The sequence below is a fragment of the Hylobates moloch genome, unplaced genomic scaffold, assembly GCF_009828535.3.
Source record: "Hylobates moloch isolate HMO894 unplaced genomic scaffold, HMol_V3 SCAFFOLD_7, whole genome shotgun sequence".
NCBI classification, from domain to species: Eukaryota; Metazoa; Chordata; class Mammalia; order Primates; family Hylobatidae; genus Hylobates; species Hylobates moloch.
Genome location: NW_026652282.1, coordinates 90,440,980 through 90,452,815, shown reverse-complemented (window position 1 = coordinate 90,452,815; position 11,836 = coordinate 90,440,980). Strand labels below are relative to the sequence as shown.

General features: G+C 36.3%; 1 protein-coding gene across 1 annotated transcript in view; it reads right to left on the bottom strand.

Moving 5' to 3' along the window:
* Window positions 1–11,546, bottom strand: part of COL4A5 (collagen type IV alpha 5 chain) — a 273,551-nt gene extending 262,005 nt beyond the window's left edge. The window contains exon 1 of the mRNA XM_032757441.2: window positions 11,446–11,546. Coding sequence (XP_032613332.1) covers window positions 11,446–11,526 — 81 coding nt within the window. The 5' untranslated portion in view covers window positions 11,527–11,546. The remainder of the gene's footprint in view (window positions 1–11,445) is intronic.
* Between the last annotated feature and the right edge of the window lie 290 nt (window positions 11,547–11,836).

The following is an 11,836-nucleotide window of genomic DNA, read 5'->3' as shown; positions in this document are numbered from 1 at the left end:
CTATTTTTTGAGTGTGTCTCTTCTGCTGTGGTTTGTATAGCAAGAATGTTTCTGACTTGGCAATTGGATTGAAGATGGTAGGCAAGATGAGTACAATCTAGTATCTACATTTTCTGTTTGGTATTTTAACGGTATCTACCATGATGAACAAAATTACCACATCATATTATCAATTTACCAATCCCTAAACCAATGTAGTATACTGGAGAGAGGACAAGAATAAGATTCAGAAAATACAGCTTCCATCTCTGCCTCTGCAACTAAATAATTAGTTATCATCTTTCATTAATCACTTTCATGTAAAAGATGGAGTTGGTCTCTGTATAGCAGTGGTTTTCAAACTTCATGTTTTCAAGACCTTTTTACTCTCTTAAAAAGTATTGAAGACCCCATCATCTGGATTACATCTATCAACATATACCATATAAAAATTAAAACTGAGTAATATTTAAAATTATTTATTCATTTTCAAGTGACAATGAACCCATTAAATGTTAACATATATTATGAATTTTTATGAAAATTACTTATATTTTCCAAAACAAAAAAAATAGTGGGAAGAGAGATTGTTTTACTTTTTTTGTAGATTGCTTTGCTTTGACAAAAGCTGAATCCTCCTATCTGCTTCTGCATTTCTTCTGTTGGAATACATTGCTTTACTTAAAATATATGAAGAAAATCTGGTTTCAAATAGTTATATAGCTGGAAAAGTGTGCATTCTAATAGCCTTTTAAGATAAGGTTAGTTGTAATGTAGAATCTGAAACTTTATCAACTAGCTTTTTGTATTCAATTACATTAAACTCGATTTTTCTTGCCCTTTGAATGGATCTTTTACCTATGCATGACTTTGTAACACTGTGTATTAGTCATTTGGAAAACATTAGTTCACTGACCTATGCAGAGCTTCCAAATGTTAACACAATTTATTGTACAATATAAAATATACACAATACTATAATTACCAGCTTCATTAGAAAAGTCTAAGATTTGGGAAGCTGTCACACTCATATTGTCAGGTTCAAGTTTTCCAAAATTCTCATTCTTACTTGAAAAGCTCAAATTTTTCATTGGCCACAAATACTGTCAGTAGTTTTCCTTGAAGTGATAGGCTAATTCTACTCATTTTCAAGAAAATGCCTGCCAAATACCCAAGCATAAATAATCACAGTTTGTCTCAGTTGTTTTTCAAGTAAAAATGAATTTTGGCTGGGCTTGGTGGCTCATGCCTGTAATCCCAGCTCTTTGGGGGTCTGAAGCGGGAGGACCTCTTGAGGCCGGTTCAAGACCAGCTGGGGCAACACAGCAAGACCCTGTATCTAAAACAAACAAAAAAGCGTTCCATGCAAAAATCAACTGGTTCAGCTCGCAACTCAAACAATTGCACAAGTGCTTTTCCTAGAAACAACTATCTTACTTCAGCGTACATAAGTGCTTTGTGTATACTTCCCATTTTGTCATATGTAATATTAAAAACACATACACTCAAGGGTCAAAATTCAATTAATATAAATTAATGCTACATTGAGGAAACTCTGAAGTAAAACTGGCTTTCTCCCCCCTGAGAGCATGAGGAATACAACTACTAAGAAAATGTGGTACACTGCACCATTAATTTTACTCACCATCAGTGCAAATGTCAACATAGTGAGAAAAGTAAACATTCTTCGTATTTGCTATGATACATGTTTATGTTCCCTCCAAAAAAATTCATATGTTTTAAAATTATAATCCTCAAGGTGATGGCATTAGGAGGTGAGGCCTTTGGGAGATGATTATGTCACGGGGTGAAGCCCTCATGAATGAGATTAGTGCCCTTGTAAAAGACGCTCCAGAGAAAAAACCCCTTTCCCCTTTCACCATGTGAGGTCACAGAAAGACGATACCATCTATGAACCAGAAAGAGGGCCCTCACCAGACACTGAATCTTAGGTTTGATCTGCCTTGATCTTAGGCTTCTCAGCTTTCAGAACAATGAGATATAATTTGTTGTTTATATGCCACCCAGCCTGAGGTATTTTGTTATGGCAGCCCAAACAGACTAAGATAATATTACTGTTAAAATATTCCTCATGTTCTCTAATAGGATTTCAGGAACCCTAGGGGTCCACAGACCACAGTTTGAGAACTACTGACCTAAAAGATCACTAATGCCCCTCCAGCTCTAAAATGCCTATGAACAGTCAACAACTTTCATTTGTAGAACTATACAAAACACTTGTTTCCCTAGATAAGTAATATATCTTACATTTAACAAATACACCAGTTTCTTACAAATCTTTTGTATTAACTGATCCTGAGGACAAACTCATAAGGTTGTGAAACAGAAACTGTTTCTTCCTTCCCCCCAAAACACCATGAGTTTATTTACATATTTTCCACCCTCCAACTTTTCTAGATAGCAATGTGTTTTGGCCAGACGCGGGGCAGAGAGAGGTGGTTGTGTAAGTGACTGGACTAACTCTACGTTTATGTCCCTATTGCACTTGCCAATGTACTGGTGTAGGCATATGCATATAACACAATTTCAACCAATGATAAATAAGAGGTGTTTTCAGTATGGCGCTGTGGGACTCCTTAGAAAGTTTGCATTGCTAGTAAAAAGAGATACACATGAATAGTTCATACGCTCTTTCTACTGGGCATTGCAGTGTCTGCATGTGATTCCTGGAACTGCAGCAGCCATCTTGAGAGTATGAGCGGCACTAATATTAGAGGGCAAGTTGATAGGCAGAGTACGGCAGTACAGAAAAATGGAAAAAACTTTAGCCCTTAATAGTGTCATTATTTGGCTGAATTAATTAACTTTGGAGATAATCAACCTCCAAACTTCTTGTTATGTGAGCTAAAAATTGTCTTTATTGTTTAAGACAGATAGCCTTTTTTAGCGCTTGCAAGAAAAACAACCTATCTAATATAAACAGACACCACCATGCCTATCTTCCACATACAGTAACATTTTACTACATCAATTAAATTGTGAGAATATGGACAGAGAAGGACCAGTCCTCCTTTAGCAAGGTTTTGGAGGGCTTGTAAACCCTTTACAATAATTTATCAGTCATGTCCCACTCCTAATACCACTCCCCCTCTCAAAGTTCCATATCTCTTTCAGTACTCAATTAATGTCATATACACTATAAGAAATTTTGAAAGCAAACCAGCGAGTTCTCCTATATACAGGAAAAATATTATTTGATTGAATTATAGCATGATACAAATTCCTTAACAGAATTTCTTGAAGTCTTATTTTATTACTGTCAAAAACACAATTCCATTAACCAGAATAGAACTTGCTTGTAAATGGTACTTACATTCTCTACAAGTTAGTAAGTATCTGACATTTATATCAGATTCATTAAAATAAAAAAAGTTAAAAATTAAATTTAGCAAAAGCCTGTTTCTTTTATAACATTTGCCTTTGACTGTCTTTAATTAATGAGTAACAAGGGATTTAAGGTTCCCATTTCAACAGGGTAGCAAGTACCATCATAGACTGCCCTTTTGGTTAAAGGCCAGCAGGAGCTGCTAAAGGCACAAAGTGTGCGTGGACCTGGACAGACTATGAAGGTAAATAAATTCAAGTTGCATAAAGTGAGAATCTGGTTTGTTAAAATGAAAGGAGCCTATGTGTCACATATCACACTGAAGATGTTTCTCTAAAATCCTCAAGAATTACTGCAATTTAAAAACAAATCTTTATAATATTTAGCTAAGTGTCTGGGTGGTTCATTTATAATGTTAATTAGAAAGAATACATTTTCAAAAATTACTTCTGTTCCATAGCTGCTATCATCACAAAGGGATGAGATGATGGAATGATTACATTTGTAAAAGAAAATCATTAGAGACTAAGACCAAATCAGCCAACCAACTGGTAATCAACTGAGCATCAATTCCATAGTCACTGTAGTAGATAGGACAGAAAAATTAAGTCTGTCTCACAGGCACTCTTATACACTACTGATAGGAGTATAATTGGTAAAACCATTCTGGAAAGTAATTTGGCAAGAGCAGATCCCTATCACTCAGGAGCTTAAAGTTCAGCTATTCAAATGCCACCTGGAAAAACCATAATGCATAACAGTTTGTGACTTTGCAGAGAAATACATTTGAATTGTGCAAGCTATAGGGCTGGCAAACAGGCAATGAAGTCATTTGGCTATTGAAGAAATGTGAGGAGAAGGTAAAGTGAGTATGTTACAAATTGGGAGTGGTACAAAATGGATGGGGGACCTCACATTCCGTATGTACTAACCAGTTTAATTTTCTAAAAAGAGGAAATTGAGGCTGTGATATTATCTCCCCAAAGTGGGAAAAACAGATTAAGAATTAATGAAGGGAAGTTTCTGAAGTATCACTAAGGGAGAGATGAAAGCTAGGGACAATACTAGGTAAAGACACAGCTATTTAAGTGTAAGCCTGAAAGGCAGCTACAGTGCAGGGGCTGGTGAGAGGGGTGGGGAAAGAGGTCAGAAGGGCCTCTCATTTCAGATGCATATGCACAAAACTCTTCTGGGGGAGGGAGAATGTCAACGAATTTGAGTACGTTATACCACTGTTATAGCTAGGAAGAGATCAGCAGGAGAGGTATTTGTGGAGGGCAAGCTCCACCTTCTGCCCAGGGGAGAAAAGTAGGAGGATATATTGTGCACAAAATTAAAATTTAAGCCCTTAAGGATGAACAGCCTAGGCAGTTATGGTAAAGAATTATTAAAAGATGAGCCAATGGAGAGTCTTTCTTTAGAATCATCTTAAGTGACCAGTCACAGAAGGGTTTACAGAAAGGGCAATGAGAATTATTCAACTTTTCATCATGACTTTACTTTTCTCTATTATCTACCATGTATGAAATAGGGATTGAGGAGAATCTCATGAGCAGGTTCTAGAGCCTTGGTTTAAATCTTGGCCCAATCATGTATCAACTGCATGACCTTTGGCAAGTTGTTTAAGCCATGTGGGCTTCTGATTCCTTGTATATAAAAGTGGAAATAACATTAGCTACCTAACAGGATATAACATAGTAACCACTAAAAAAAGTTACCATAATTTCTCTGTTGATATAGCCTTTTTAAATATCAGGGTCTACTGTATGTATCAAAGACTTGAAAAATACTTACAGCGTTTAACCCACTAATTCCCCATGAAGGAGGCTGTAGCAATAAAATCATAAAAATATGGAATAAGAAATGTTCATGGCAGCACTTCTTACGATGGCTAACAAATCTTGACATTTTTAAATATATTCTACAAGAGTGAAGAGATAAATAAATTGGGGTGTGTATAAATACAAGTTGTATGTAATCATTTTAAAATAATGTTTTAAAACTAAGAATGTTAACATGGGAAAGTGCTTGATAAGTGATCAAACGGTAAGAAATAAAACTGTATGTAGAATAATCCCAACTTACTTTTTTATTTTAACCAACTTTTTTTTGTTATTAGCAAGTACTTATTTAATCAGGTTTTTTAGTATTTTAAAAATTCAGTATCTTCATGAAATGAAAACTGTACCATAGCAATTGAAACATGAATTGTGCTTAGAGTTTCACGATTCACGTCCAAACCTTAACATATCATTTACAATTCAAAAATTGTACTCTTACAAGTCATTGTTCTATGCCAAATGTATTTTTACAAACAGATTATATACATAGGAAAGAAAATAAGAAAAACAACAATAATCAAAACACACACCATTATTCTGTGCTCAGCCAGCACAGTTCTGGCCTGCTGGTAGAACTGTGGACATATTTTTATTTTCTTTATGTTTTTCAAGTTTCCAACATTGAGCAGCTGTTACTTTTGTTACCATATGAAATCAACATATGAATTCGTTGAATGAATGAACAAATATAGTTATTGCTTCAAAAGGGACTTTAATCAAATAGAAAGAACAGATAAAATGTCATAAAACAAAATGCCTGTAAGACCGAATACATGCAGATACGAAACTGGGAGAGGCTAAATATTACAAATGTTCAAAGAAAGGTACAATCAGTATTTGATACTATAATAAGGGAAAGTTTCACAGGACTATTTATCTATTCTCACCAGTACGTAAACACCATGAAGGGAAGAACCTTGTCTTTATTTGGTTTTAGCCATAGTGTCTAGCACAAAATGATTTTGTAGGCAGTACACCTCCATGAATAGAAATAGAACAACATAAACAGAATTTTTGAGTACTTAGAAGTTGCTGAATAAATATCTGCTGAATAAATGTAAACATTATGCTGGAATTGAGCAAAGACTTGGACCCACAAAATTCTAATCAAGATGGAGGGCCAAAATGTGTATGCAGTGCTCACGGGATTGTAGGAAAGCTTACCTAGGCTAGACTGGAGGGAGTATATTGTAAAATGTAATGAAAAATAAGGTTGGATAAGGGAAAAGATCATGATAGGCCTTGAAAATCAGGCAGGAGATTTGAGAGTTGATGTAGTAAGAAATGGTAAGTCAATAAATATAATGACAATAATGAAATCTAAAATTGATTTAACATTTACTATGGTGTCAAATGCTATATGTTTTACATAACTTTTCTCATTTTATCCTAAAAAAAAATATGTGAGATAGGTGCTACTGCCTCCCTTTTGCCAATGGGGAAATTAAGCCTCAAAGATCACTATTTTGCTGAAAGTTACACATCTACCAGTCAGATTCCAGGTCTGACTTCAGAAGACTCTGTATAAGACCTCTAGAAAGCCCACAAAACGTGTGAGGAGAAATACCAGAAGAGAATGAGATCTTGTATATTTATTCTAGGGTCTTGTACTGGAATCAGAGGTATCATTACGAATCCATGATTTTAACATATATAAAGAGGGACTTCAAGAAATCGATATAGAAACAGGTATGTCTGCATATATACATATATTTCCTAGTTCTGCCTGCTGAGAGGGCCTAGAAGCAATGACACCTCAGTAACAACAAGTATGCCAAGCACCCAGATCTTGGCTTCTACATACCATTCTCCAATAAAAAGAATCAGAGCTCCTTGGAGAAAAGATTCTGATTCCAGAGTTGGGGCAAGGAAATTAAAAAATGAGTCTGGAGGCCAGGTGCGGTGGCTCACACCTGTAATCCCAGCACTTTGGGAGGCTGAGGCGGGTGGATCACGAGGTCAGGAGTTCGAGACCATCCTGGCTAACATGGTGAAACCCCGTCTCTACTAAAAATACAAAAAATTAGCCAGGCATGGTGGCTGGCGCCTGTAGTCCCAGCTACTTGGGAGGCTGAGGCAGGAGAATGGCATGAACCCAGGAGGCAGAGCTTGCAGTGAGCCGAGATCATCGCGCCACTGCACTCCAGCCTGGGTGACAGAGCGAGACTCCATCTCAAAAAAAAAAAAAAAAAAAAAAAAAAAAAAAAGAGTCTGGAACATCTGTGGTGCCAGAAAGTAAGAGGGTGCTTAAAAAATGATGGAGACATGTTGAAAGGACACAGGAGCCAATTTGAAGGGGCTCCTGTTGGCCAAATCTGGGTTTCAGCAAAAACAAAAAGTAGTAAGAGCATAATTCATTATAACCTATAGAATAAAACAAATATTCATTAAGTCCATACTGCTATAAACAGCTGAATAAATAAATATATACATTAAGCATAGAGAAGAGAAAGTTTTTTATTACAGTATAATTCAATCAATCAATAAATGTAAAAATGTTGAAAATTGAAATCAATGTCTGGCAAATGTCACAACAATAATTTATTCAAGCCAGAATCATCAACATGTGCTAAAATTAGTGGGCAAATATGTGATGAGAAACAGGATATTTACACTGTCTCACAATATTGCCCTACAGAGTCTCACTTTGTAATTACAAAAGAAAAAATAGTGACTTTATAGTGAATAAACCTAGCAGACACCATCTTAACCAAGCTTTCAGGGATGTAGAGTCTCATGTCTTACATGTACAGACATCAAAAGGTAAATAAAAACACAAGAAAAAATACAAACTCTTACACTGCCACGGGACAGATACATATATAGATATATGCATAAGACTAAAGATATATATCTATATAGTTTGTGAGTAAAATTGGATATGATAGGTAGGCAAATTAGTACAAAAAAAGAACAAAACTAAATTAAGCATGTTAAGTAAAGTGTGTTACCATACACACATACCTGGTTGTTTCACAATAGACACGCTCTTGAAAAGTTTAGTGGATTTAAAATTAATGCAGTAACTGAGTAATTAAATAATCATAAGGCAAATCTTCCTTCAAAACAAATCATCTGTCACAAATTGTAGTAGTTATATAAGTTGAAATGTTTACATATTGTGATTACATAAAATCATAAAACCTTCAACATCATTTGCTTTTAGATTACTTTTAAATAATCTCACTCTGTATAGATACAGATACAGAGGTCAAACTCTGATCTTTTTATTCTAGGCCCAAAGCTATTTCCATTACACCATGCTGCCTCTCCTAACATCAGCAGGAAGACATGTAACCCCCATTATCATTTCCATTTCACCTCCTGTGTCCAAAAAAAGTGGCAGAGATCCAAATACTTTACACACCAGTAAATCTCTATAGACCACATACAAAGTAGGCAGTATAGGACAGTCATTAAGGGCAAAGATTCTGGAGTCAAACTGCCTGGATTCAAATTTTCCAGCTTCACAAGTTACTGCCTACGTGACTGGATTTCTGGGAATGTATTCAACATCTGTAATTTGTAGTTTTCTCATCTGTAAAGTGGGGATAATAATGGTATATGTCTCATAAGTCTGTTCTGAAGATTAGATATGATAATGTGTATTATCATATTAGCGCAGTGCCTGGCACATAGTAAACACTCGTTATGTTATCTACATTAATAATGATGACAATGATGACAAATTTTTCCTATGGAGCAATATACTTCATTGAGGATGAAGTGTTTCATGGCTACAAACAACACTCCTACCCTTGATAAATTCGTGCCACTGGTCACAAGGAAGATAATACGTTTAAAGTAGAGAAAAATATCCAGCCGCTGGTCACAAGGAAGTTAGTACGTTTAAAGTAGAGAAAAATATCCAATCTACCGCACAGAAAACAACTTACTAACTATGTAAAATAAAACTAACATAATTTTACATACTACCCACATCCACAAATCTAAGTGCATATCCCACTGACAGTGAATCAGTACAGGTATAATTACCTTCACATAAAAATGTTATTTCCATCACTAGAAATTATATTTCCAACTTAAAACTGTCTTCTCTTATTACTAACCTTTTGGCATAGAGGTTACTTTATTCCACCTAATGAATGCTCTACCAAAAAAAAAAAAATCTTCCACATATTTGTGATGTACCAATTTGGCATGATTTCAGAGATAAAGAAATCATTTATCTATAAAAGAGTAAAGCACTTTAAATAGCAACACTTTTTTGATATAAAAACCCCAGTACTAAACTACTCCAGTCAATGACCAGCCCTACCACCATCCAGTTTTACTCTGGAAATGGTCACCGATATCTCCAGCACTAGTATGGAGAGCCGATGTCATTCATATTTTTGAGCCTATTAAAATATTTATGTATGAACCAGGAAAAACAAACCCTTGGTTTTAATAGAGGCACAATATCCTAATGATAGGAAAAGGGGATGTAAAATGTTCTTTAAAAATTACATAGGAGGAAAAGGGAAAGAGCTGTAATGACTTCATGAATACTCATTAGTTTAAGAATCCAAGAAAACAAGCTTGCTCGCAAGTTTTGTCAATAAAAAGAAATCTCATTGTTAACATAAATTGATTTAATATAAATTGATGTGTGGTGTTGCTTTACATACCTGTATAATTGTCATCTGGTGCAAATTTGTTAAAAGTAACATCAAAAAACATATATATACATTTAATCAAACAACTACAAAATCTTTGTCCCTGGGCCAAATGCCATAAACACAGGACACCAAGAAGATGTTTTTAAAATGAACTATTTTCAACAGCACAATTGTAGTTTTATCCAAGTTTGTAGCCCTATTGACTGGCTAAACCTTACCCCCATTAAGATGCTCTGCATCAAAAAACCGTTTTTAAATCATTTGTCTACTTTGATGGAAGAAAATTACGGCATGCATAGTAAAAATATTTGATATGCATGGTTTTTCAGCAAATTTGCTATTGTAATTATGTTGTGCTCAGAGTAATATGAAAGTTAGTTTTCATACACTGGGTACACACCTTCAGAAGGATAGAAAGAGGACATGTGATTTGAGGCATGCTAAGTGCTATAGGGAAGCTAAACAGCTAACTTAAAAGTGGAACCAGATGAGTTGTAACACAGCAGCTGCTTATAAAGAATTGACAGTCACTCAACCAGGTGAAGGCCTAAGCCATGATCTCATATTAAACAGTTTTTAAAACCATCCATAATGATCACTCAAATAAATTTAAATAATTTCTCACACACTTATTCTTTAGAGGTTATATGAAATTAAAGATGATGGGCTTCAGGCTGGAGAACATTTTCTCTCACAAAGCTATTCATTTTTTAACATCTGGCCCTCATCCCCAATAGGACAGTGGGTGAGACTACCCAGATACCCTTCTAAGAGATATACTGAGGTTTGAATTCTACATTCCTAAAACTGAATGGAGCTTTTTGCTGCTATTTCACATGTACATCCTCCCCCACTTTCCTTTAAACTGGAACACTGATTCTCCTTTGAAAAAGGAGTATTTTCCTTTGAATAGGTGATGGGCAAATTCTCAATTTGTTCAGGTGCCTTGGTGGGTTAAAAAAAGTAAACAAAAAACTCATAACTTAGAAAAAACAACAACAACAAATAAAGACGCAAAAGACCTGAAGCCTGAGACTTTACCTCACTCTTCTTGGTTTGTTACCTTAGCATTTCATTTGTAACAAGGATGTCAAAAGGGAAAAGCAGGTCAGTGGCTTGAATGACCTGAGGTGGGGGTAGGTTCATGTTTCTTAAGGAAAGAGCAAAGGGGACGAACTTCACTGAGGCGCTAAAAACACTTTGATGGAAGCTGGATTTTCGAAGAGCCAAAATATTAAACTACAGACAAAATTTAAAGAGTGAGTGGGCTGGGTACAAGTAGTGAAAAGGTTAGTCGCCAGGCAGGGAAACACCCGACGGTGGAGGGAGGGGAGGAAAAGTTTTAAATACCCACCACAGCCTAGTGAGCCCTTAATTAGTGTCCCCCACTTCTGACTTTGCTCTTGCCCCCGGAGGAGCTAGCTGCAGGGAAGCAAGCAGCCCTATTTTTAAGCACTTAAACCTCTCCATTGGACTTCAGAAGGCTTGAGCTACCCGTGTTGCAAATAACGTTTCTTCCTAAACATGAGAAAGCAAATTTGAATTCCCCAGTCAAGGCCAAAAGGAAGATAAAGGGACCCCCCCCCAAAAAAAAAGAAAAGGTAATTTCGGCGTGAAAGAGCGGTGATGGGCGCGGGGGAGGGGAGGAAGGACTTACCGCAGCCTCTGCAGGCTGCCCCCAAAGACTCAGGGCCAGTAAGGACAAGCCGGCAGCCAGGCTGACTCCACGCAGTTTCATTCTTCTCCGGCTTCCGCAGCTCCTTCAGCACCCGCACGAAATTCCCGGCTGGCTCTAACCAATTGACATAATCTTGAGAGTTTATATGGAGAGAGCTAGAGCCGGAGAGGGACAGTGAGGCTTGGGTGAAGAGAAAGCAGCTTTTTAAGAGTGGAAGAAAAAAAAAAGAAGAAGAAGAAGAAAGAGCTACTCTTCTTCCCCACTCCCCTCCCCAAAGCCGGTCTCTCAGGAGAACTTTTCCCTTCTGTCCAGACTTGCAAACTTTTTCTTCACTCAATTCCTACAGATCTACTTTCCTCCCTCTCTTCCC